General features: G+C 43.5%; 1 protein-coding gene across 1 annotated transcript in view; it reads left to right on the forward strand.

Annotated features, from left to right (window-relative positions):
* The window catches only part of LOC306962386 (uncharacterized protein), a gene marked incomplete at its 5' end in the record, with an annotated part of 36,574 nt that overhangs the window by 1,584 nt on the left and 10,096 nt on the right, over positions 1–24,894 (forward strand). Inside the window, 11 exons of the mRNA XM_079555506.1 lie at positions 2,193–2,284; positions 2,982–3,294; positions 3,925–4,099; positions 10,510–10,637; positions 10,976–11,269; positions 13,755–13,973; positions 14,091–14,262; positions 18,544–18,668; positions 19,836–20,129; positions 23,008–23,087; positions 23,139–23,220. Coding sequence (XP_079411632.1) covers positions 2,193–2,284; positions 2,982–3,294; positions 3,925–4,099; positions 10,510–10,637; positions 10,976–11,269; positions 13,755–13,973; positions 14,091–14,262; positions 18,544–18,668; positions 19,836–20,129; positions 23,008–23,087; positions 23,139–23,220 — 1,974 coding nt within the window. The remainder of the gene's footprint in view (positions 1–2,192; positions 2,285–2,981; positions 3,295–3,924; positions 4,100–10,509; positions 10,638–10,975; positions 11,270–13,754; positions 13,974–14,090; positions 14,263–18,543; positions 18,669–19,835; positions 20,130–23,007; positions 23,088–23,138; positions 23,221–24,894) is intronic.

Below are 24,894 nucleotides of genomic sequence, written 5' to 3' on the forward strand. Positions count from 1 at the left end.
GGGCCTGAAGCTCCGCCTCCTCTCACTTGCCTGGGCCTGAAGCTCCACCTCCTCCTATTCGCCTGGGCCTGAAGCTCCGCCTCCTCTCACTCTCCTGGGCCTGAAGCTCCGCCTCCTCTCACTTGCCTGGGCCTGAAGCTCCACCTCCTCCTATTCGCCTGGGCCTGAAGCTCCGCCTCCTCTCACTCTCCTGGGCCTGAAGCTCCGCCTCCTCTCACTCACCTGGGCCTGAAGCTCCGCCTCCTCTCACTCGCCTGGGCCTGAAGCTCTGCCTCCTCTCACTCACCTGGGCCTGAAGCTCCGCCTCCTCTCACTCACCTGGGCCTGAAGCTCCGCCTCCTATCACTTTCTTGGGTCTGAAGCTCCGCCTCCTCTCACTCGCCTGGGCCTGAAGCTGCGCCTCCTCTCACTCGCCTGGGCCTAAAGCTCCGCCTCCTCTCACTCGCCTGGGCCTAAAGCTCCGCCTCCTCTCACTCGCCTGGGCCTGAAGCTCCGCCTCCTCCTATTCGCCTGGGCCTGAAGCTCCGCCTCCTCTCACTCGCCTGGGCCTGAAGCTCCACCTCCTCCTATTCGCCTGGGCCTGAAGCTCCGCCTCCTCTCACTCGCCTGGGCCTGAAGCTCCACCTCCTCCTATTCGCCTGGGCCTGAAGCTCCGCCTCCTCTCACTCTTCTGGGCCTGAAGCTCCGCCTCCTCTCACTCTTCTGGGCCTTAACAGCGTGAGCTGCTGTGTGATCCTCGCGCTCTGTCCAAGTTGCTTCTCTGCTGCTGCTCTTTTATTTGGCGATATCTGCGTTATCTGACAGATAAACGCTGTGTGATGCGGTGGCGTTAGTGTGAGGGGCTGGTGCTTAGTGTGAGGGGCTGGTGCTTAGTGTGAGGGGCTGGTGCTTAGTGTGAGGGGCTGGTGCTTAGTGTGAGGGGCTGGTGCTTTTCCTGCGTGAGCTTTAGGACTCACAGTGCTGTTGAACCGGAGCCGAAGCTCAATGTCGACATTCATCCTTTGGTCTGTTCTCCTCGGATTCTCATTCATGGCTCTGTCTTATCAGATTTGTGTGGAGTCAGACCCTGCGCTCACAGAAACAGGCAGGTACCTGTTAGCCCCGCCCACTTTCTGTAGCTGAGCGGAGGAGACGAGTGGGGAGGGGTACACATGGCTCTGTTTTTTTTTTTAGTGATGCAATTATCTAAAATAACTGACATTTTAAGTCTTTTATTATTCCCCAGAGTCTCTTTGATTAAAACTGATGTAAAATGCAAAGACAAGTACATTATTATTACAAAAATAATTGCTTTAAGCAGAAAAAGAAATAGCAACTTTTCATCGCAACTTTTGGAAAAATGGCCCACAAAATCAAGTGTTTTACCCCGCCACAATCACAAAAAATGGCCCACAAAATCAAGTGTTTTACCCCGCAACAATCACAAAAAATGGCCCACAAAATCAAGTGTTTTACCCCGCAACAATCACAAAAAATGGCCCACAAAATCAAGTGTTTTACCCCGCAACAATCACAAAAAATGCCCACGAAATCCTGGAGGGACTGAGAAACTTTACTCAAAACAGCAATGTTCTTATATTTTTTATATATTCCATTATATTGTTCATCAATGAGAATTCCGTAAAACCTACATTCTGACACTTTCTCAATAGTTATTCCATTTAAAGTCAAATTAACACTTCCAGGGCATTTTTAATTTGTAAACAACATACATTTTATCTAAAAAGTCCTGTTTGCTGTTTTCCAGAAACCACATGGCCTCTGGCGAACAGTAAACAGGATTTCTTATGGTTTTCTTTTAAAAATGCCACTCTGTCATGGAGGCCAGATTTGTGCAGTGTACGACTAATAGTTGTTCTGTGGACAGTTTCCCCCACCTGAGCTGAAGCTCTCTGCAGTTCATCCAGGGTCATCAGGCTTCTTGGTTACAGCTGTGGTCAGTGCTGTCCTTGATCGGTCAGCAAGTTTCTCTAAGTCTCTAAATGTAGTTTTTTCTTTACTCACCTGCAGTGAATTAGGCATCTGGGGGCCCACTAAAAATATAACAGTAAACCCTCGGGTAAAGTGAAGACTACACCACTGAGAGAAACCCATCTGGGGGGCCACAGGTCTATCCGAGGGGGCCGCGTTTTGCCCCCGGGCCTGTCGTTGCCGACCCCTGCTTTAATGGTTTTGTCTCTGTCCTCACGCAGACCCGGAGGAAGTGCTGTCCGTGACCATCCCGCTGCTGGAGACACAGCGCCCCCTGCTGGGCTCCTCCATCCTGCTGCCCTGCTTCTTTCAGGTGACTACAGACTTATGACTTCTGCTTTAGGTCCCCTAGGGGGCCCCGGGCCCCACTTTGGGAACCGGGAACCACCTTTTGTGCCTCAGTTCATTGAATATGCAGAAGTGAAAGACGATTCATGTAACTATAAAGCATTTCCCGTTGTCGTTAGCGTTACTTTGACAGTGAGCGAAAGTGCAGTAGCAAAGTACATATACTCCAATACTGTACTTAGGTGTTTGAGGATCTGAGCTTTACTTGAGTAGTTTTTGTGTTGAGAACTTGTTACTTCTACTCCAGATGTATGTGCCACTGACTCAAAAAATGGAACACGGTTTGTCCCTGTCGTGTTGCCGTAGACGGGCACATTTTCATCACAGTGATTTTTCCCACACTTATTTAAACTGATTTGTACTTTCTACTTTGAATACTAAGTATTTTATACAGCAAGTACTTGAGTACTTTCACTTAAAGGTGCACTCCTTTTTATGCAAAAAAAAAAGTTGATATTGACATGCTTTTAATTTTTTTCTAAAAGTCAATGCATGAAATGAATAGGATTTTTACTTCTGTTTCCTGCCAAACAGCCGGAAGTGGGCGGGACGGTTGCGCTCTATTGGTTTATTTAACCACGCCACAGATCTGTCCAAAGCCTCAGCAGACGTCCCTCCCGAGCAGACTCTCGCACTAACCCATAGGTCCCGTGTCTCCTCAGGACCACACGGTGGAGGACCCGGGCGCTCCCCCCGTAGAGCCGCTCTCTCACAGGATCAAGTGGAGCGTCCTGACGGAGGCGGGGTCCAGGACGGTCCTGGTGGCTCTGAACGGGACAGTCATGGTCTCAGATAGCTTCATGGACCGGGCCAGTCTCCTGATGTACCCGCCCTCCCATGAGGGGCACCTGGGCCGGCCCCAGGACGCCTCGCTGCAGCTGTCCCAGCTCAGGCGCTCGGACTCGGGCGTCTACAGATGTGAGGTCCAGAGAGGCATCGAAGACAGCCATCGAGACATCAGCGTCAACGTCACGGGTCAGTCCTCCTCTGCTCCACCATATGTCACGTTAACAGACTTCCTGTCACATAGTTTAGTGTCTTCTCTGTCGGCACAAACGACATAAGGCAGAACCTCCACTCCCGATGACTCCTTTCTCTTCACCACGAACAATAAAAAGTTCAGCCTTTAGCTCTGATTCCAGCACACTCTCTGTGATGTTGTTCCAATAAACGTCTGCAAGATCCAAAGATCCAGGGTTGGATCTTGTATTGATGAGGGGACAGTGTGACCACTGTGCAAACCCTTCTCCAGCACATCCCACAGATCCTCAATGGCGCTGAGATCTGAACTCTCACGCTCCCTGAACCACTCTTTCACAATGTGAGCCCATGAATCTTGGCATGATCATCTTGGAATATGCCCATGCTGGAATAACCTGGTCATTCAGGATGTTGAGGTCGTCAGCTGATCTCATTATTTGGGCACACAGTGTTGCTGGACCTAGACCTAGAACAGTTAGGCATATCCAGGTAAAGGACACTTTTGCTTTGGCTACTCTCCCACCTCTGATTCTGATTCTCAGCACATCTCTGCTGAGTCTCAATCCATATCAGGTCCAATAAGTCATCCTGTCCATCCTGAACTTACTGTCTTACCGTCTTCAGGGGTGGTGTTCCACTACCGAGCCTCTGGGGCGCGCTACAGTCTGACGTATGAGCAGGCTCAGGCCGCATGCTTCGAGAACAGCGCCACCATGGCCACACCGGAGCAACTGCACGCAGAGTTCGAGGACGGCTTCCACCAGTGTGACGCAGGCTGGCTCTCCGACCAGACCGTCAGGTAACTTATCCTGGACACATGAGGCGTCCGAATGTCCACAGCTGAGGTTTGGTTAGGCAGTTCATTTCAATAATCGTCATGGGACTTATATGTATATATATTATCGATATAATCGATTTATATAATCGACAGGTTACAGTTATTTCTTGCTACAGCTGTGGAGTTTGGACGAGACAATGGGAGATTTTTTGTCTGTGATATGAAACTAGAGTAAAGGTTTTGGTTCTGGTTGAGCTGAGATTTGAATAAAACATACAGTCAGGTAAATATTGGGACATCGACTCATTTCGTATGTTTTTGGCTCTATAAACCACCACAATGGATTTGAAATAAATATGTACAGTATTTACATCCAAATCAGTTGAAAGGGTGTAGGAATCACAAGCGTTTGTATGTGAGCCTCCCACTTTTCAAGGGACCAAAACTAATGGGACAAAGTAACAATTATGAGTGGCACCTTTTTCCTTTTTTATATTTGGTTGCAAAAATCCTTTGCAGTCAGTTACAGCCTGAAGTCTAGAAGGCATAGACCTCACCAGACTCTGGATTTCATCCCTGGTGATGCTCTCCAGGCCTCTACTGTAAATGTCTTCAGTTCCTGCTTGTTCTTGGGACATTTCTCTTCAGTTTTGTCTTCAGCAAGGGAAATGCCGCTTAATTGGATTAATGTGAGATGATTGACTTGGCCATTGAATAACATGTCACTTCTTTGCCTTAAAAAGCTCTGGGTCCATCTGCAATGTGAAGAGGCGTCCGAGCATTTGGCTGACTATGAGCTCATAATATTGTCCCAAACAACAGAATTCATCCTGCTGCTTTTGTCAACTGTCACAACATCAATAAATACAAGGGAACAGTTCCATTGGCCCAGACAAGCCCAGGCCATGATGCTGCACCACCATGTTTCACTGAGGAGGTGGATGTTTTCAATCATGAGCAGATCCTTCATTTCTCCATATTATCCTCTTCCCATCACTCTGGTGCAAGTTGATCTTTGACTCATCTGTCCTAGAATGTTGTTTCAGAACTTTTTTTTTTTTTTTTTAACATGTTTTTGCCTCCTGTTTTTGAGGCTCACCAGTGGTTTCCACCTTGTGGTTAATGGTCTGTATTCTCTCTGGTGAATCTTCTCTTGATTGTTGACTTTGACTCATATACCACCTCTTGGAGAGTGTTTTTGATCTGACCTGTTGTTGTGAAGGGGTTTTCTTAACCGTGGAAAGAATTCTTTGGTCATCCACCACATTTGTCATCCATGGTCTTCTGGGTCTTTTGGTGTTGTTGTGTGTGTTCTTTTTTATAATAATATTCCAAACTGTTGATTTAGCCACGCCTAATATGTTTGCTATCTCTCTGATGGGTTTGTTTTGATTTTACAGCTTCACTGACAGTGATAGGTCTTCCATTGATGTTGAGAATTAACCGCAACATTATCCAAAATGCAAATATCACAGTTGAAATGAACTCTGGACGTCTCATCTGTTCCTTATGAATGTGATAATGAGAGAAAAGCAAACACCAGGCCATGGAACAGCTGAGCAGCCACTTGTCCCGTTACTTATGGTCCCTTAAAAAGTGGGAGGCTCACATGTTAGTGGTTGTAATTCCTACACCGTTCATCTGATTTGTAAATACTGTCAAATGAAATCCATTGTGGTGGTTATAGGTATAGAGCCAAAAACATAAGTATTGAGTCGATGTCCCAATATTTATGGACTTGCCTGTATGTCTAATTTCATGAATCAGGTCCCTGTGCTTATTTTACCATGAATCGATAAATTGTGCTACACTTTATCTGCCACATCATCCAGCCCTAATGTGAAGGCAGTGTCCATGTGTATGTGGACATAGAGACATCGCTCGGACGTGTGAACTGTGTCCAAGACGGCGCTCAGGCTGACGCCTGAGTGACTGTGTTTGTATTTTTTATTGTGTACAGCAAGTCGACTTTGGATGTTGGAAAGCGCTTCAGAAATAAAACTTGATTGATTGATTGATTGATTGATTGATTGATTGATTGATTGATTGATTGATTGGAAATGTCCAAAGATGAGATGGATTTATATTTCAGTCTCTGGATGTAGGGCTGGATACTGTTAAACAATACCAGTTTGGTATCGTTTCCATCCATCCATCCATCCATCCATCCATCCATCCATCCATCCATCCATCCATCCATCTTCTTCCACTTGTCCATTTCTGGGTCGTGGGGGCAGTTGTTGGAGCTGCCCAAATCACATTGCACCAGCCCCTTATGGCTCCTCCTGCAGGTGGTGGGTCCACAGAAGGACGGCCTCATGGTTCTAACCGGGCCTGTTGGTCTCTCATAAGGAGCTTCTGAACCGCTCTTTGTCTGACCCGTCACCTATAGGACCTGTTTGCCCTGGGAGACCCTACCAGGGGCACGAAGCCCCCGACAGCATAGCTCCTTGGATCATTTGGGTGCTCAAACCCCTCCACCACGTTAAGGTGGCGGTTCCAGGAGGGGGGTATCGTTTCCAAAAAATTAAAATATTGAAAGCTGGTTCCGAAAAAAACAAATTCTTAAATCTTTTGATTTTAAAGGTCCTATATCATGCAAAATTGACTTTTTAGAGCTTTTAGCCATGTTGTTATGCTATTTCCTTATCAAAAACACCCCCAGAGTGGTTTGTGGCTTCATTCACGCAGCTCTCAGTAATCCTCCTGAATCCTGCTCTCTGAGGCTCCTCCCTCTCCTGGTGAACGACTGAGTGTTCAGTTGTGTCGTAACAGCGGAACGGAAGTGCTCGACGTCTGTAATGTAATGTCTTAATTCTATGCTTACGGCCTGATTTTAATTTGTAAAACAGCTTTTTAATTATTTCTATCGTAAGAGAGATGCAAAGAGAAAAAAAAAGGAAAAAAATAATAAAAAAGGATGTGCCCGAGGTGCTTCCAGGTCAGCTGTGGCCAAAACAAACACATCCTCTGAGCGTCTGAACAGATCAGTCATGTTTGCGCTGCAGCTGAAGATGGAGCTCGTTACCTATTCTGGACACACCTGTTCTTCATTCTTACCTAACGATAATGTCACGGAGAAAAAGAAGCGCGTTTGGCTACGAGAACGGGAGTTTATTCAACTTTTTTCAAGAAGAGGCCTCTTGAAGTGGTTTTTTTCTCCGGGATTCAGCGACTATCACCAAAATATTGTTTTTCTGTGACTGTCACTGATGGATGTTTGATGAACGTTCGCCTGAATCAAAGTGGATTAACTTTTATAACCAACGCAAGTCCCATAATGTAAACAGCGATGGCCCAGAGGGTGAGTCAATCCAAACTTGTGTGTTAGCCATTTATGAAGCTGTGTTGCAGATGTCAACTCCTTATAACTGCATTGTGAAGTATCTTCACTTATTGCTGTTTATTTATATTACCATAAAGTATGTGCGGAGAGAGGGGGCGGAGTTAACTGAATCGAAGCGTTGTGTCTTCCGGGTTTGAAAAATACCTCCAGAAAACACTTATATTTATCACAAAAATGAGTGCTCAATAGCGGTAGAGGTACAATCATTCATATAAATGCCTATACTTAACTTTGGAATGGCTAAAATAGCATGATATAGCTCCTTTAAGTTTTGGTCCAGGGACAGCATTTCTTGACATTGGAGATGAACTCGATATTGTTCTGGTTCTGGTATTGGAATACATTATTTTTCAGGTATCAGTACACAGCAAAAACTGTGGTGTTAATTTGACTCAATTAGAGTCAATTTTAACACTTTCTCAGACTTTATATGGTAAGACACTTTTCTGAGTTAACTTAACATTTTCTAAAGTGTTATCTCAGTTAACACTGAACAGGGTTACCAATTAACCCTTATGTCGGGGTTATAGTAACACACCGAGTATTCAAAATAACACTCAGAGTGTTTATAAATAACACTTTTTTGAGTTACTTGCAGTAACTTAAATTACACTTTATGGAGACTTAAGTTTACCCTTTACTGGAGTTAATTCAACATTTGAAGGAGTAATGGCTATACACTTTACGGTCTTAAATACCAACCTACTTTTCAAAATAAAATCCCATGAGTCATGTTCCTTTAAAACATTTATTCACATTAAAAACATTGTGAATGGTGGAACAATGTACATAGCTTTCTCTGAAATTTTAAACAAACGTCTTTCCTCACATTGAAACACACTGAAAGCATGGTAGTGCTCATCAAAAGGGTCAAAAATGTTACAGTCATCAACAAATAGTACTTCACCAATTTCCAGGTTTACCTCCATTGCAGTCCAAATCACAAGTCCAGCTTTACTGTATGTTCAACACCATCAACTCTCGCTTGTTGAGAACGCTTCTTTTGACGTTTCAGGCAGATATTGTTGACCAGTGACCACATCTACCATTGCCAGGTAGCCGCTGTCATCTTCTTCGGTGGTCCAAAAGCGAGGATGTAGGGATGTTGACTTTTGTGATTCTGGAGATGTTCTCCAAGCTGCAGCATGACTGGGGCCCACTGAAAAAAAATACAAGACACTATTATTCATAAATGGTAAATTTAAAAGATTGAACACTTGATATTCATTCAAAAATGTATTACCTTGTGAAAAACAACAAGTCGTTCAATTGCATCAGATGCACTGATTTTGGGGGCTTTTGGTCCTCCAGGCGGTGGTGGAAGGAGATGAATCAGGAGCAACAGGGATTTCATTTTGTCATCGAAAGCTAAAAGCAGATAAATCATTGGACAAAGTAAATTACCTCTATGGAAATTAAAAGAGATAAATGCTACCAAAAGGACTAGTGTCATTTTAAGTGTGTGCAGGCTATACCCTACTTTTAAAAATACTACCACAATGTGAAAACACTCACTTCACCAAGGGTATTTACAGATGATGCTTGTGCTGTCTGGATCAGGCATCGAAGCTCAGGTGTTGAGTTAAGCTGCTTGGCCTCTCGGACGATGCCTTGGTTTCCTCGTCAAACAAAAGTGTGATGTCCTGATTAACCTGCAAACAATAATACCAGACTGACCAGAACAGTACAAACAAGCCACTACTTAACATCAAAATGAACATACCAAGCCTTATGTGTCCAGAAACCTTGGCTAGATGCAAAGGATGTGACTACTTTTAACCACCAGACTTGTCCTTCAACACGGCCTCAATTACTGATAAAAATATTGGAAGAAAACATTACTTTAGACAAGAGAACAAACAAATTAAAAAGACATAAACTAAATACCTGTTTCGCAGATGCGGCTTCGGTCTCCTCAACTCTTGGTTGCGGATGCATTAACTTACGCTCGCGTAAGACATCTCAGATGCAGATGAAACAGAGCAGTCGGGAAATTCTTGAAAACAAAAGACGAGTTATACTTTACATTTTTCACACAGTAATGGCTATTTACATATGATAACAATCACACCATCATCTGAGAAAAGTGTTAGCACAGGTTCGCCTAAAGTCTGGTGAAGGTGGTCACTGAATATTTCTTCATCCACTTCTGTTCCAGTTGAACCCTTAATGTAAGGTTTGCTTCAGGTAGCAAGCAGGACCTCTCAATTACTGAAAGACATGCACAGAAAAACAGTTACAAATAATATTTAATTGACTAGAATTATGAAACAACAGTCTACATGCAGCAGTTTGTGAGGAAATTATGCATGTCTGGCCGTAAGTAAAATTTTACATTTAAATATTGCACCAACTCTCCAACAATCCATTTTGTATCAAAATTAGTCTGGGTGGGCAATGAAGCTAAAATGAAGGAGTAAAACTGCAAATTCTCAGTCATCTAGGTGCTGATTTTAAAATGTAACCATGACATTTGCTCCAAAAGTCAAGGTGCATTGCTTTGAACCCTTCTACTGACCCAAACTCTCCAAATAAACATTTACTATAGAGGCCTGTCCAAAATTTAGTTTTGGCCGCAATAGTTTGCAAGCATTACCTGCTAAGTTACATCAAAAAGACATCCACGTTATAAAGTTTGATCAATTCGGCTCATCCTTCACTAAAGATGTTATTCCTCCTGAGTAGATAGTTAATAATTAAGGAATACTTTACTATAAATTGTGCTTACCGAAGGGAGCAGCAGAAAATGTCTCGTGCAGGTCCACCGTGTCGTCTGTGTCTAAGCTGGCTCATACCAGTTCAATCCGGTCCTCTGTCTGTGCAGGTGGGGTGGGAGGTGCCAAATTAACTATTTAGGTGTTAAATTCACTCCGGACTAATCAACACTGACAGATAACTCCTATGCTGGTCAACATTTAACACTTAAAGTGATAAAATAACATTTTAAGTGTTAAAAACAACTCAGATATATTTAACCCTGAGATTTTAACTCTGCAGTTTTTGCTGTGTATCTAAAGAACAAGTATTGCTAAAGCGCTGGTACCGGAAAAAATGTGAAGGTACCCAACCCAATGTGTGTGGACAGGTATCCGATCCATGAGCCGAGGGAGAACTGTTACGGAGACAAACTGGAGCTTCCGGGAGTGCGGACGTACGGAGTGAGAGACACCAACGAGACGTACGACGTCTACTGCTTCAGCGCCAACATGAGCGGTAGGTGCTCTCTCTGTCCTTCATCAGGTCACATGGACAGGTGTATGTTGAGTTGAAGGTTTACCAACGGGTTGGATGATGTTCAGCAGCTGCTTCCTCAGGCTCTTCATGATAATGGAGTTCTTCACATTCACCTGAAAAGTCCACAGCAGCAAATGGGGCATGAAATGTGTCACTTAGTGCTTGTAGTGCATCTAGTTTACAATTTCCATAACAATTTCTGCATGTTTCCTTAAAAAAGCCTTGTAATACTGACGTGTTAAATTAAAAAGGTAAAACTCAGTTACAGTGCCTTATAATTCCATGTAAATAACATTAAACATCGTGCACTTCTCCAGGCCGCGTGGTCCCGGTCTCCTCCCCGCGCCGGTTCACCCTCTCGGGGGCAGCGGCGGTCTGTGTGTCGCGGGGGGGTCGTTTGGCCTCGACGGGGGAGCTGGTCCTGGCCTGGTCCCGGGGTCTGGACTTCTGCAGCCCCGGGTGGCTCCGGGACGGCAGCGCGCGGTACCCGGTCCGAGCGCCGCGACCCCAGTGCGGCGGCGGTCTCACCGGGGTCCGCACCGTGCACCGGAACCCCGACCAGACAGGCTTCCCCGCGCCGGACTCACTCTACCAGGCCTTCTGCTACACAGGTGAGTGCTCAGAACGCCGGCCCGACAGTCATGTGACAGAGGTGGAACGGTCTGAGTCAGATCTCCACAGTGAAACGAGACCGATCTGTATTCAGACCATTTTATGCAGATTTTTCTGGGACAAACCCAGTTCAACAGCAGCGGCAACGACACCAGGGAAAAAATGTTGCTCTAAAATTGCTTTGGTAGACGATTCGCCGCCTTAGGATTATGAGGTTCTGGCTGTGTCCGAATGTCCAAACTGTTCCCTTTAATAGTGGTTTGACATGGTCACTTTGTTGCGGTAGCCTGGCCTGTCAGAATGCACGCTTTTCCATTTCTTTGCAAAGATGTATATCTGGGATTGTGATTTCTTTAAAATCCTGATGCGTTGATTGACAAGCGTACATTAACCAATCAGAGAAAAACTAATGACGCAAACGACATGCGGCGTAGTCAGTGGTTTTACGAAGCATCAGCTAGAAGAGAAACAAATGTGAACGATCTATCATTTTTGCCGCAAAACCTTAAGGATACAAGGAGTCATTCGTTATTCGGGTCAGATTTAAAACGCAGGAGAATTCAACACGAAGGCACAACGGATGTTTCAGTCAATGTACAGCTTTGCTCCAAAGTTTACACACCCTGGTCAAACAACTGAGTTTGACCAGCTGAAATACAGGGCGAGCTGCTTCAATAAGGAGCCATTTGATGAATGTTGGGCTGCATGCCCAAGTCACCAGAAGAAAGACATTACTTCACAAATACAAAGAATTTGCTTACAATATGCCAAACAGCACAGAGACAAGCCTCAGGGCCTGTGATGAACGGTGCACCATTCCTACAGTGGAACACGGAGGTGGATCACTGATGTTTTGGGGATGTGTGAGCTTCAGGGAACTTTGTCAGAACTGATTTCAGGATGAATGCAGCATGTTATTAAAGAATACTGGAGGAAAAGTGTCACTCATCAGCCTGGAAGCTCTTGGACGTTCCAACGTGACAACGATCCAAAGCACAGGCCATGTCGACCTCCTATTGGCTCCAGCAGAATGAAGATTCTGGAGTGGTCACCACAGTCTCATGACCTCAATATCATTGAGCCACTCAGGGGAGATTTCAAATGTGCAGTTCATGCAAGACAGCCCAGGAATTAACAGGAACTGGAGGCTTTTTACCAAAAAGAATGGCCAGTTTTACAACTTTACAACTACCACAAAAGAATTCGAGCTGTTATTGATGCCATGGGACGGGATCTTACCTCTCAGCTTCTGTCTGATCATGTCCCAAAGAGGACAATGAGGTCAGCAAATCAAATGTTGCTTGTTGTTCCAAGATCAAAACAAGGGGTGACTGTGCTTTTGCTGTTGCGGCGCCCACACTTTGGAACAGTCTTCCCTTGAGCGTCAAAACTGCTCAGCTCAGCACTTTAGGCAGCAATAGTTGTTGTAAATGTACTTTATAAATAAATTTCACCTGACCTTAAAGGGGGCAATACACGGTACACTATTAAGATCAGGGTCATTTTGGTTGTTTCTTTTTCCATTATCATTTAAAAAATATCAAACTCAGTTGTTTGACTATAAATGGCTTTGCACAACCACTAACTATGAGTGAAAAAAACCTTTGAGTTATCTTTCGTATTCTTGGAAAAACGGCCAAAAAAAATCTAAATTCTGCCAGGGTATGTAAACTTTGGAGCACAACTGTATGTTTGGAACGGAAAAAAAATACTTTTGACAGATGGCAAGAAGAAGAAAACCACTGTTTTACTAGTTGTAAATTAAGTTCCTTCCGTGACAACGCGGTCTGGGATTGAATCGATATTAAACTTTTCCAGATGTGATTCACCGCTAGCAAAGTTCCAGACGGTCCTGCTTTTGAACAGATACTGAAAGCATCAGTGGACGGCTGGACAGGCAAATATAGTGATGTCATATCGCTAAGCATCATGGGAATAGAAGCAATGATCAACGAATGAATATTTTAAAACGTTAAATACTAGAGTTATTGTTCACATCAAAACACTTTTGACACCACAGTGTGTTTATATATTTACCAGCAGTGACTCAGCAACGAGCCGAGTGGTTCCACTGCCTTTTTCTACACTTTTTATACAGTTAGCTAATGTTGGTCTCTGGAAAATGTATGCAGCCACAAATCGTAAACACACAAAGATCTCCATGGTAATGGCGGATTTTCCCAAACTATAGTGCAGTAATCAATGAAGAATTAGGGACCGACAATCTGACATTTTATATTTTCAGTTATTCACATGGGGTCCTGGGCTCTTTCTGCTTTTTTATTGTAGTGAAGTTAAATTATTGACTCGACTGAGTAAGACAGTTTGGATCATTTCAAAAGGTTCCTCTCAGTCTTTTGATCTTTGTTCTCCCAGAGATCGTCTCCTGACAAAGAGCCATACATTCCACCATGACAGTCCACACTCTGATACACATCACACAGGCTCAAACGCCAGCCCACACTCTGTTATACGCTGTTACAGAGCGTCCAGTTGGAGCAGCAGAAGAAGAAGGCAGTGGAGGTGTCCTCACAGTGACCACAGTGACACAGCGCCCCCAGCTGTTCTTCCCTGTTACTCCTCCCCACAGCGAGGCCCAGGGCGAGACCGAGACACTCCGGCCAATCAGCATGCCCCCCTGCTCCACACGACCAATCAGCTTGCCCCCTGACATGGACTCAGACGTCATACTGCCCCCTACAGGTGAGCTCGTACTCAGCTGGACATGATGTATTTAAATGTATTTAATTTGTATGAGCTGAGCAGAGGCTTTCAAAGTTGTCGACTGGACCTGGTTCAAGTTCTGCTTCCCCCCCTCAGGCGTGGTGTTCCTGTACAGACCTGCGGCCAGGTACTCCCTGAGTTTCTCTGAGGCCCCTGAGGCCTGTGTCAGTGCCGGGGCCCGCATCGTGACAGGACCTGAGCTCCACGCTGCCTTTAGGTCCGGGCTGCACCAGTGTGACGCCGGCTGGATCCATGACCAGACCGTCAGGTAATCTAGGGCTGTCATTTACCGTATTGTAGCGCAGTGGTTCTCAACATACAAGGTGCCAGAACCCACCAGTAACTTTAGGATGCAACCCCCCTGACCCAAAATGGAATGGAATTTGGAATTTTCCCACAAATGATTGATAAGGAATCATTAAATAAGCCACATAAAGCTGAAATTATAATCAAAACTACTCAGTTACAGTTATTAACCAGCTCGGGTAGTGTGCTTATTCTTTTTCTGTCAATAAATGTTGAAAGAAATGTTCCCTTGCACCCTTGCAACTCCTATACCACCGATACAAAACCAGGAGCGACGTTTTCATTGATCCAATAGCAGAATGTGAAACTCTCATTGTTTGCGATTGGTTTATTACTTAAGTCTCGTATCTCAGTCCGGATCAGCTCATTTCTTTGAAACATTTTTTTTGCTGTATTAGCTTTGTTTAATTTCTTCGTTAGCACTCACTGTATCACTGCCCCATGTTCAATAAATATTGGTACAGATAAAGTACATAAATATTGTTGTAAAGTAGGAAACAAATGTTATATTTGATGTAAATAGAAGTGAATGATTTGAAGTGTTTGACACAGGACAATCCATGAACAAATGGAGCTAAAGTCTGAGCCTCCTATAAAACTGGAATAACATTTGAAAAAAAAGATCTGACATGAGGTCAGTCACTATTATCATGAAATAACTAAAATATATAAAACAGTATCAAGGAAATAATTGGAGTTCCCATTTGACTACATTGCACTGGGTTAAAGGGGCCAGTCACAAGAAGCACTTCTCATTGGTCCTCATGGTGGGGGCTGACTTTGTTGTTTTTACCACCCCCTAGTGGCTAAAGGCGACTCCAGAAGGTTTGCTTTAACATGGAAACCAATGAGGTTTCAAATACAACTTAAAGGCTCTAAAGACTTTTATTGTTTCTAAAAAATAGTAACTGGAGGAAACCTACACAGACACAGGGAAAACATGCAAACTCCACAAAAGAACAGAACGGCCAGCGCGCTGGGAGGAGGTGGGCCAGAGCGCGGCACAGTCTCTCAATGCGCACACGCACAGATACAAGCTAAAAAAAAGAGAGAAGGCTGTAATAACAACGTGTGTCAGTGCCACTGTGCTGCGTTTACCTCCTACTGAATGAAGAGAGCATCAGCGGTAGCCTGGTTTTACCAGACCCTTGTACTCATTGCATTTCGTACAAGGTTCTGGACCTTGGCAACTGAGCTCCGCAATCAGGTGGGAGGGGTGAAACAATTGGATCTGATTTTCGCTAGTGTTTGGTCGTGACGAATGTGATGTGCCCAAATGAGTGAAGCAGCTATCATAACTCTATCATAACTCTATCATAACTCTATCATAACTCTATCATAACTCTATCATAACTCTATAATTTCTCTATGATAACTCCATCATAACTCCATCATAACTCTATCATAACTCTATCATAACTCTATCATAACTCTATCATAACTCTATAATTTCTCTATGATAACTCCATCATAACTCCATCATAACTCTATCATAACTCTATCATAACTCTATCATAACTCTATAATTTCTCTATGATAACTCCATCATAACTCCATCATAACTCCATCATAACTATCATAACTCTATCATAACTCCATCATAACTCTATCATAACTCTATCATAACTCCATCATAACTCCATCATAACTCCATCATAACTATCATAACTGTATCATAACTCCATCATAACTCCATCATAACTTTATCATAACTCCATCATAACTCTATCATAACTCTATCATAACTTTATCATAACTCTATGATAACTCAATGATAACTCTATGATAACTCCATCATGACTCTATCATGACTATCATGACCCTATCATAACTCTATCATAACTCTATGATAACTCCATCATGACTCTGTCATGACTCTCATAACTCTATCATGACTGTATCATAGCTCTATCACAACTCTATTCACAACTCTATGATAACTCAATGATAACTCTATGATAACTCCATCATGACTCTATCATGACTCTATCATGACTCTATCATAACTCTGTCATAACTCTATCATAACTCTATCATGACTCTATCATAACTTTATCATAACTATATGATAACTCTATCATACTCTATTATAACTCAATCATAACTTTATCATAACTCTATCATAACTCTATCATAACTCTATAACTCCATCATGACTCTGTCATGACTCTATCATAACTATCATAACTCTATCATAACTCCATCATAACTCTATTATAACTCCATCATAACTTTATCATAACTCTATGATAACTCTATGATAACTCCATCATAACTCTATCATGACTATCATAACTCTATCATGACTCTATCATAACTCTATCATAACTCTATCATAACTCTATCTTGACTCTATCATGACTCTATCATAACTCTATCATGACTCTATCATAACTCTATCATAACTCTATCATAACTCTATCATAACTCTATCATGACTCTATCATGACTCTATCATAACTCTATCATAACTCTATCATAACTCTATCATAACTCTATCATGACTCTATCATAACTCTATCATAACTCTACCATGACTCTATCATAACTCTATCATAACTCCATCATAACTTTATCATAACTCTATCATAACTCCATCATGACTCTGTCATGACTCTATCATAACTCTATCATAACTCTATCATGACTCTATCATGACTCTATCATAACTCTATCATAACTCTATCATAACTCTATCATAACTCTATCATGACTCTATCATGACTCTATCATAACTCTATCATAACTCTACCATGACTCTATCATAACTCTATCATAACTCTATAACTCCATCATGACTCTGTCATGACTCTATCATAACTCTATCATAACTCTATCATGACTCTATCATGACTCTATCATGACTCTATCATAACTATCATAACTCTATCATAACTCCATCATAACTCTATTATAACTCCATCATAACTTTATCATAACTCTATGATAACTCTATGATAACTCTATGATAACTCCATCATAACTCTATCATGACTATCATAACTCTATCATGACTCTATCATAACTCTATCATAACTATCATAACTCTATCATGACTCTATCATGACTCTATCATAACTCTATCATAACTCTATCATGACTCTATCATAACTCTATCATAACTCTATCATAACTCTATCATAACTCTATCATAACTCTATCATAACTCTATCATAACTCTATCATAACTCTATCATGACTCTATCATAACTCTATCATAACTCTATCATAACTCTATCATAACTCTATCATAACTCTATCATGACTATCATAACTCTATCATGACTATCATAACTCTATCATAACTCCATCATAACTCTATAATAACTCCATCATGACTCTGTCATGACTCTATCATGACTCTATCATGACTCTATCATGACTCTATCATAACTCTATCATGACTCTATCATAACTCTATCATAACTCTATCATGACTCTATCATGACTCTATCATGACTCTATCATGACTCTATCATGACTCTATCATAACTCTATCATGACTCTATCATGACTCTATCATGACTCTATCATGACTCTATCATAACTATATCATGACTCTATCATAACTCTATCATGACTCTATCATGACTCTATCATGACTCTATCATGACTCTATCATAACTCTATCATGACTCTATCATAACTCTATCATAACTCTATCATAACTCTTGGGGGCAGGCTTCAATTTTAATTTCTGGATATTTGAGCCGAGCCAGAACAGACTGAAGATCTTCCTTTACTTTTGTATCCACCGCCATTGCCAAACTATAACCAGCCAATGCGGCGCAAATCACCTACAACACTGCTCCCCTACTCGCTGAATGGTAGGTTGAAATTTAATCGATGTAACGCGGCCACTGAGATCAGGCTCAGACGTGCATGTAGGGAAATGATAATTAACCAGAGTTTACAGATGGCTGAGGCCAGGCTACATCAGCGCTGGTCGTCGTAATAAGCCTTGTATTGCTGCTCCTTGTGAACAGTCCAAATCCAAGAAAGAGCGTATTTGCAAACTTTGATCAATTCAGCCGTCCCAAGAATCCTGCAACTGTAGCAACTGTTCCAAAAAGCTACAATTTCTTTGCAACTACTCCCGAACTTGGCATCTTCTCCACAGCCAATGTGACAGTTTATGATCAATTAAATCACCGGTGTGATCTTTCGACCTCCAGGTTGACCGTTCAAACATTTAAAACCTGTGTCTGCGTGACACTCCTGAACGTCCTGTGCCCGCTTGCAGGTACCCGGTGGTGTACCCCAGGGCGGAGTGTGGGGGGGACTCGGATGCTCCCGGTGTCCGGACGTACGGCCTGAGACCGGCAGACGAGACCTGGGACGTGTACTGCTACAGCGACGCCAACAGAGGTCAGTGCACGCCGGGTTAAATCGTCTTGTGTTTGACACGTGCTGGAGATGATTGACACTAATATGAGACAAAAGTATTACAAAAGGCCTGTTAGTTTATGTTTTCATTTAAAATAGCATTTTGTGTTTGTTTTATATTTTCTGCAACAAATTCGACATGTTTCATTTCTCAAAAAACTTGGTATTACTCAAATGTTTTTTGGGGGTTCAATGTTTAAAGAGGGGGGTATTATGCTTTTTTCAATCACATGGCACCAGTCTATATCACACTACAATGATGACCAAACCTTCTGTTGGTCTGTAAATGCAGTAAATTAGAATAACTGCCTTGTATAAAATGTCTCTCTCAAAATGGCTGTAGTGAATGTCTTGAAATAGGTCTCTGTCTCTTTAAGAACCTCTGACCCTTTCCGACACGCCCCCTCCACACGCTGTCTGTGGCATCAGTGGGGAGGGGGTTCTGCTGAGGAGCAGTGGTTGGTTACTCGGCTGGTGACGAAAGCTCGGAGGCGTCTCCAGGAGGTGGGGGCGTTCCTAGGAGGACTCAGACAAACCTATCCCTGAAATGGCCGCCATCAGAGTTTTTACAGATTACTCAAAAATACGTGAATGTGCCAAGGCAACACTTCAGCCATGTTTTTAATGAGGGAATGACATAATAACATGATGTAAAGCTTGAAAAATTTTATTTTGCATAATACCCCCCCTTTAATCAATCTGAAGAATTAGATAGTATTTAAGTGAAGATGTTGTTAAAGAGTGGAATGAAAACCTATTTTGGAGAAAACGGCCCCAAAGTTTAGTCTCTTTGCCTGTGTATATCCCCGTGGACTTTGGCGGCTATCGACTTCTACAGGGGAAATGGACCATATTTGGAGAGTGTTGTCGGGGGGATTCTGTGCGTCGCGTGGATACCAAACATGTCAGTGTTTGTGAATGTATATGCGTGGGAAAGGAGCCACATTGGAGCAATTTCAGACAAAATCCCAAGTCAACAAAACGTTATCAAAAAAACATCGTAAAGAGAGAGTTTGGGCTGTTTTTTACTCTGATGTTAAAACTAAAATGTTATGGACAAAACAAGATAAATTACATATCTGCAAAACTGTTTTCACCTGCAGCGTGTCGACTAAACTAACCTTGTGGTGTTCTCCCTGCTCCCTGTAGGCGCGGTGTTCCCTCTGGCGCGCCCTGGTGGCTGGTCGTTCTCGGAGGCGGTGGCCGGCTGCACCGATCAGGGGGCGGAGCTTTCCTCCGTGGCCGACCTGTACGTGGCCTGGAGACTGGGCTTCGATTGGTGCCGAGCGGGCTGGCTGTCGGACGAATCCGTGCGCTATCCAATCAGCCGGCCGCGAGCGCAGTGCGGGGGCGGGGTTTCGGGAGTGCACACAATTTACGTCAACCACGACCAGAGCGGCTTCCCGAGCTCCGACGCACGCTTCGACGCCTTCTGCACAAAAGGTACCACTGAAACATCAGAAGGGGGCGCCACAGGGGTTTGTACTTGGGCCTTAGCTGTTGCCAAGTGACCAGAGCTGCCAGCGGATGTTTTGTCCAAATGTACTAGGGTGTGTTGTTGGTGTTACATCTAAGCTAGACATGTATTTTTACTCAAGTAGAAGCACAAAGTAATAACCCAAATAATGTTGTAGTTTATTCGGTCATTTCATTCCTTTAAACATTAAACAAACATTTCCATTATTCCGTGTACAACACAACCGAACGGGTTTAAGCTTGAGTGAATACTTATTATGCCCAATGGGCGATAGCTGCTCTGCTTTATGCCCACGACACTGGGGGCCGCCATTGCTCCGCCGTTGCTGTAGTACCTCCATATCGCCACTAGTGCCCCATTGAAAAGCATTGGAGTTTAGACACCTTAAAAACAACTTTAACGCCTGGTTTCAATTTTTTCAACACTAGACTAACAAATTAGTTCTAAATGTGAAGAAAACAAAAAGTATGATATTTGGCTCAAAATCCCTAATAAAAACAAATCCAGTGTTAAATCTCACAGTAGGTGCAACTATGGTAGAGCAGGTCGAAGAGGCAAAACTTTTAGGTATCACTTTAGATGACACGTTATCCTGGAAGAAACATGTGGACAACATCATTACTAAAATGGGAAATGGTCTCTCCGTTATAAGAAGATGTACAGGACTAATGCACATGACGAACACAAAAAGTATTTTTTTTACATGGAAAGCAACTAGACAAATAAGCCAAGCTCTGGTTCTGTCATATCTTGACTATTGCCCAATAGTGTGGTCAAACGCTGCAGCTGGGGTGTTAAAAGGGCTACAGACCGTACAAAACCGAGCAGCTCGACTGGTGCTACGCTGCGATTATACAACCAACACCAAAGTCATGCTGAATCGACTCAAGTAGTTGTCAGTAAAAGACAGATTATCGTATTCATTATTGTCTTTCTTCAAAAATATAATAGTATCAAAGCGACCCAAAATTCTTTACCAGAGACTCTTATTTAGCAAAGATAAACATGACTATCCAACTAGACATGCCTTAGTGGGGAAATTTGTTTTACCAAAAGTACATTCAAACAGTGCTCAGAAAACATTTATGTACAGAGCAATGCATGCATGGAATATGCTACCTGAAAATCTAACGATGCTCGTAAATATAAAAACATTTAAATCGGCATTGAAAAAATGTTATCAACAACTGAACTGAACTGAAAATATACTAACTATTTCTTGAGATTTGATACATTATTGTTAAATTATGCCAAGAAAGTAGTGATTATGAATTGTGATACAGTAATATATTGTATACATTGTTGCCTGGCTTTTGTATCTTAATGTACTTTTCTTTTTTCTTTAATGTATTTCTTTATGTTTTTATATGTGGACCCCAGGAAGAATAGCAACAGCTCTGCTGTGCTAATGGGGATCCCAGCAATAAAAAAATAAATAAAAAAAGACTAGGCTAGATATTCCTCCTGAGATAACATTGGGTTAGTCACAATTTAAGGAACCAGGCTGGTTTTCGTAAGAAGAATTTTAGAAATCTCGTACTTAATGAGGGCCGGTCTGTTAGCATTGGAGCAGCGCGAGCTACACGTCACGCAAGGGCCGAGTCTACAGTGAAGATCCCGCCCTTATGTCCTTTTTAGGAACATGCTTCGTCAGAGTTGGGGAGGGGGAGCCTGTAAATCTGCCATGATTTCCCCCACGAGCGTGGTCATTATGGTAAACGGGGAGGAGTGAGCAGAAGCTGTCCATTTATATATACAGTCTATGATTATGCCTTACCCAGTTTACATACTTCCAAACAAAAACACAAACATTTATAATATTATATATTATATTATCATATATTATAATTTCAAGTGTCAAACAGAGAGAATTACGCGTGTATTTAGAATTTAATTTAACATAAATTTCAATTCCAATAGCCTATATATGTATTCATTTTGTTTTATGTTAATTAATTTTGTGTTAATTAACTAAACCATGTCATCATTTAAATTAATTTCATCCATTTTGGATCTATTAAAGTCTTTTTCACCAGTTTCTTACTTTATTCATCCTGAGCTTATATATTTTTGGATGATCGTAGATTTATACATATTTTTGAAAGCTTTGACTGTTTTGGACTGTTTTAATTGATCTTCCAAGTCCTTCCACAGATTAACACCTCTTACATAATTACATCAACCTTTAAAACATTTATTCTAGCTTCTACTTTTTTGAAAATGCCATGTTGCCTATTTTGAAAATAATTGCTGAAGAAAGAATAAAAAAGCGAAAAAAGAGAAAATGGTACTAATGGCGTATGGGAGTACTGAGTAATGGTTAGAGCGAAAAAGTTTGATTTATGTTTCAGTAAAGACATAGATTTGCGAAACAAAATGTCAATTTCAGTGAAAATTCTGACATTTCCAAAGAAAATGTCAGAAATAAAAAATAAATAATTTTGAAGAATAAGGTACAGGAACCACAGAGTACATACATGTTTTAATCTCAATATGAAGCTTTTGTAATGTTAAGATTGCAAACGTATTTACTGAGGATTTACTCACAGTGGAATGAGTTACTTTTGACTAAAGTAAGAGTACTGATACTTGATAATAATTTCACTGAAGAGGAAGTAAAAAGTACCATATTATGTCAAAATCACTCCTAAAAGTACTAAAATGTAAATGTACTGGACATAAATGTACCTTAATAAATGTACTGTAGAACTACTCACCTGAGTAAAATACTACTATTACTGGTACTACCACCAACAGAGTACAATGAGTTTTGTACATGGACTACTACAAATGCTACCGGATCCATCACTGATTTTAAATCCCCTCCTCTCCTTTGTCTTTCAGTTAAAGCGGCCAACGAGAGAGCAGTAAATTACACTACTACTGATACAATCATAAATACTACTACTACTGCTACCACTACGACTACTACTGCTGCTGCGACTGCTGCTGCTACTGCTGCTGCTACTGCTACTGCTGTGGTGCATGTCAGCAGTTTGGAAGTGGTGGTGGAGGAGGAGCTCCAGAACATGACCACCTCTCATCTGTCCAGGCCAGGTCAGACTTTTCTCATTTATATAAAAATGTGCTAATTAGCGAGTGCGCACAATGCCCACTCCACTCCCCCACACTGCCCTGTTCAGTCTCCCACACTGCTCACTCCTGTCCCCCACACTGCCCACTCCACTCCCCCACACTGCCCTGTTCAGTCTCCAACACTGCTCACTCCACTCCCCCACACTGCCCTGTTCAGTCTCCAACACTGCTCACTCCTGTCCCCCACACTGCCCACTCCAGTCCCCCACACTGCCCAATCCATTCCCCACACTCCCCACTACAGTCCCTCACACTGCCCACTACAGTCACCCAGACTGCCCACTACAGTCCCTCACACTGCCCACTACAGTCACCCAGACTGCCCACTACAGTCCCCCACACTGCCCACTACAGTCCCCCATACTGCCCACTACAGTCCCCCACACTGCCCACTCCAGTCCTCCACACTGCCCACTCCAGTCCCCCACACTGCCCACTCCAGTCCCCCACACTGCCCAATCCATTCCCCACACTCCCCACTATAGTCCCTCACACTGCCCACTACAGTCACCCAGACTGCCCACTACAGTCCCCCACACTGCCCACTACAGTCCCCCACACTGCCCACTACAGTCCCCCACACTACCCTGTTCAGTCTCCAACACTGCTCACTCCTGTCCCCCACACTGCCCACTCCAGTCCCCCACACTGCCCAATCCATTCCCCACACTCCCCACTCCAGTCCCCCACACTGCCCAATCCATTCCCCACACTACCCACTCCAGTCCCTCACACTGCCCACTCCAGTCCCCACACTCCCCACTCCAGTCCCCCACACTGCCCAATCCATTCCCCACACTACCCACTCCAGTCCCTCACACTGCCCACTCCAGTCCCCACACTCCCCACTACAGTCCCCCATACTGCCCACTACAGTCCCCCATACTGCCCACTACAGTCCCCCACACTGCCCACTACAGTCCCCCATACTGCCCACTACAGTCTCCCATACTGCCCACTACAGTCTCCCATACTGCCCACTACAGTCCCCCATACTGCCCACTACAGTCTCCCATACTGCCCACTACAGTCCCCCATACTGCCCACTACAGTCCCCCATACTGCCCACTACAGTCCCCCATACTGCCCACTACAGTCCCCCACACTGCCCACTACAGTCCCCCATACTGCCCACTACAGTCCCCCATACTGCCCACTCCAGTTCCCCACAGTGCCCACTCCAGTCCCCCACACTGCCCACTACAGTCCCCCACACTGCCCACTACAGTCCCCCATACTGCCCACTACAGTCCCCCATACTGCCCACTCCAGTTCCCCACAGTGCCCACTCCAGTCCCCCACACTGCCCACTACAGTCCCCCATACTGACCACTACAGTCCCCCACACTGCCCACTCCAGTCCCCCACACTGCCCACTACAGTCCCCCATACTGCCCTGTTCAGTCTCCCTCGCTGCCCACTCCAGTCCCCCATTCTGCCCACTCCAGTCCCCCACACTGCCCACTACAGTCCCCCATACTGCCCACTCCAGTCCCCCACACTGCCCACTACAGTCCCCCATACTGCCCACTCCTGTCCCCCAGACTGCCCTGTTCAATCTCCCTCGCTGCCCACTCCAGTCCCTCACACTGCCCTGTTCAGTCTCCCACACTGGCCACTACAGTCCCAACATAA

This window comes from Gobius niger, assembly GCF_951799975.1.
Source record: "Gobius niger genome assembly, chromosome: 4".
In the NCBI taxonomy this organism is placed as follows: domain Eukaryota; kingdom Metazoa; phylum Chordata; class Actinopteri; order Gobiiformes; family Gobiidae; genus Gobius; species Gobius niger.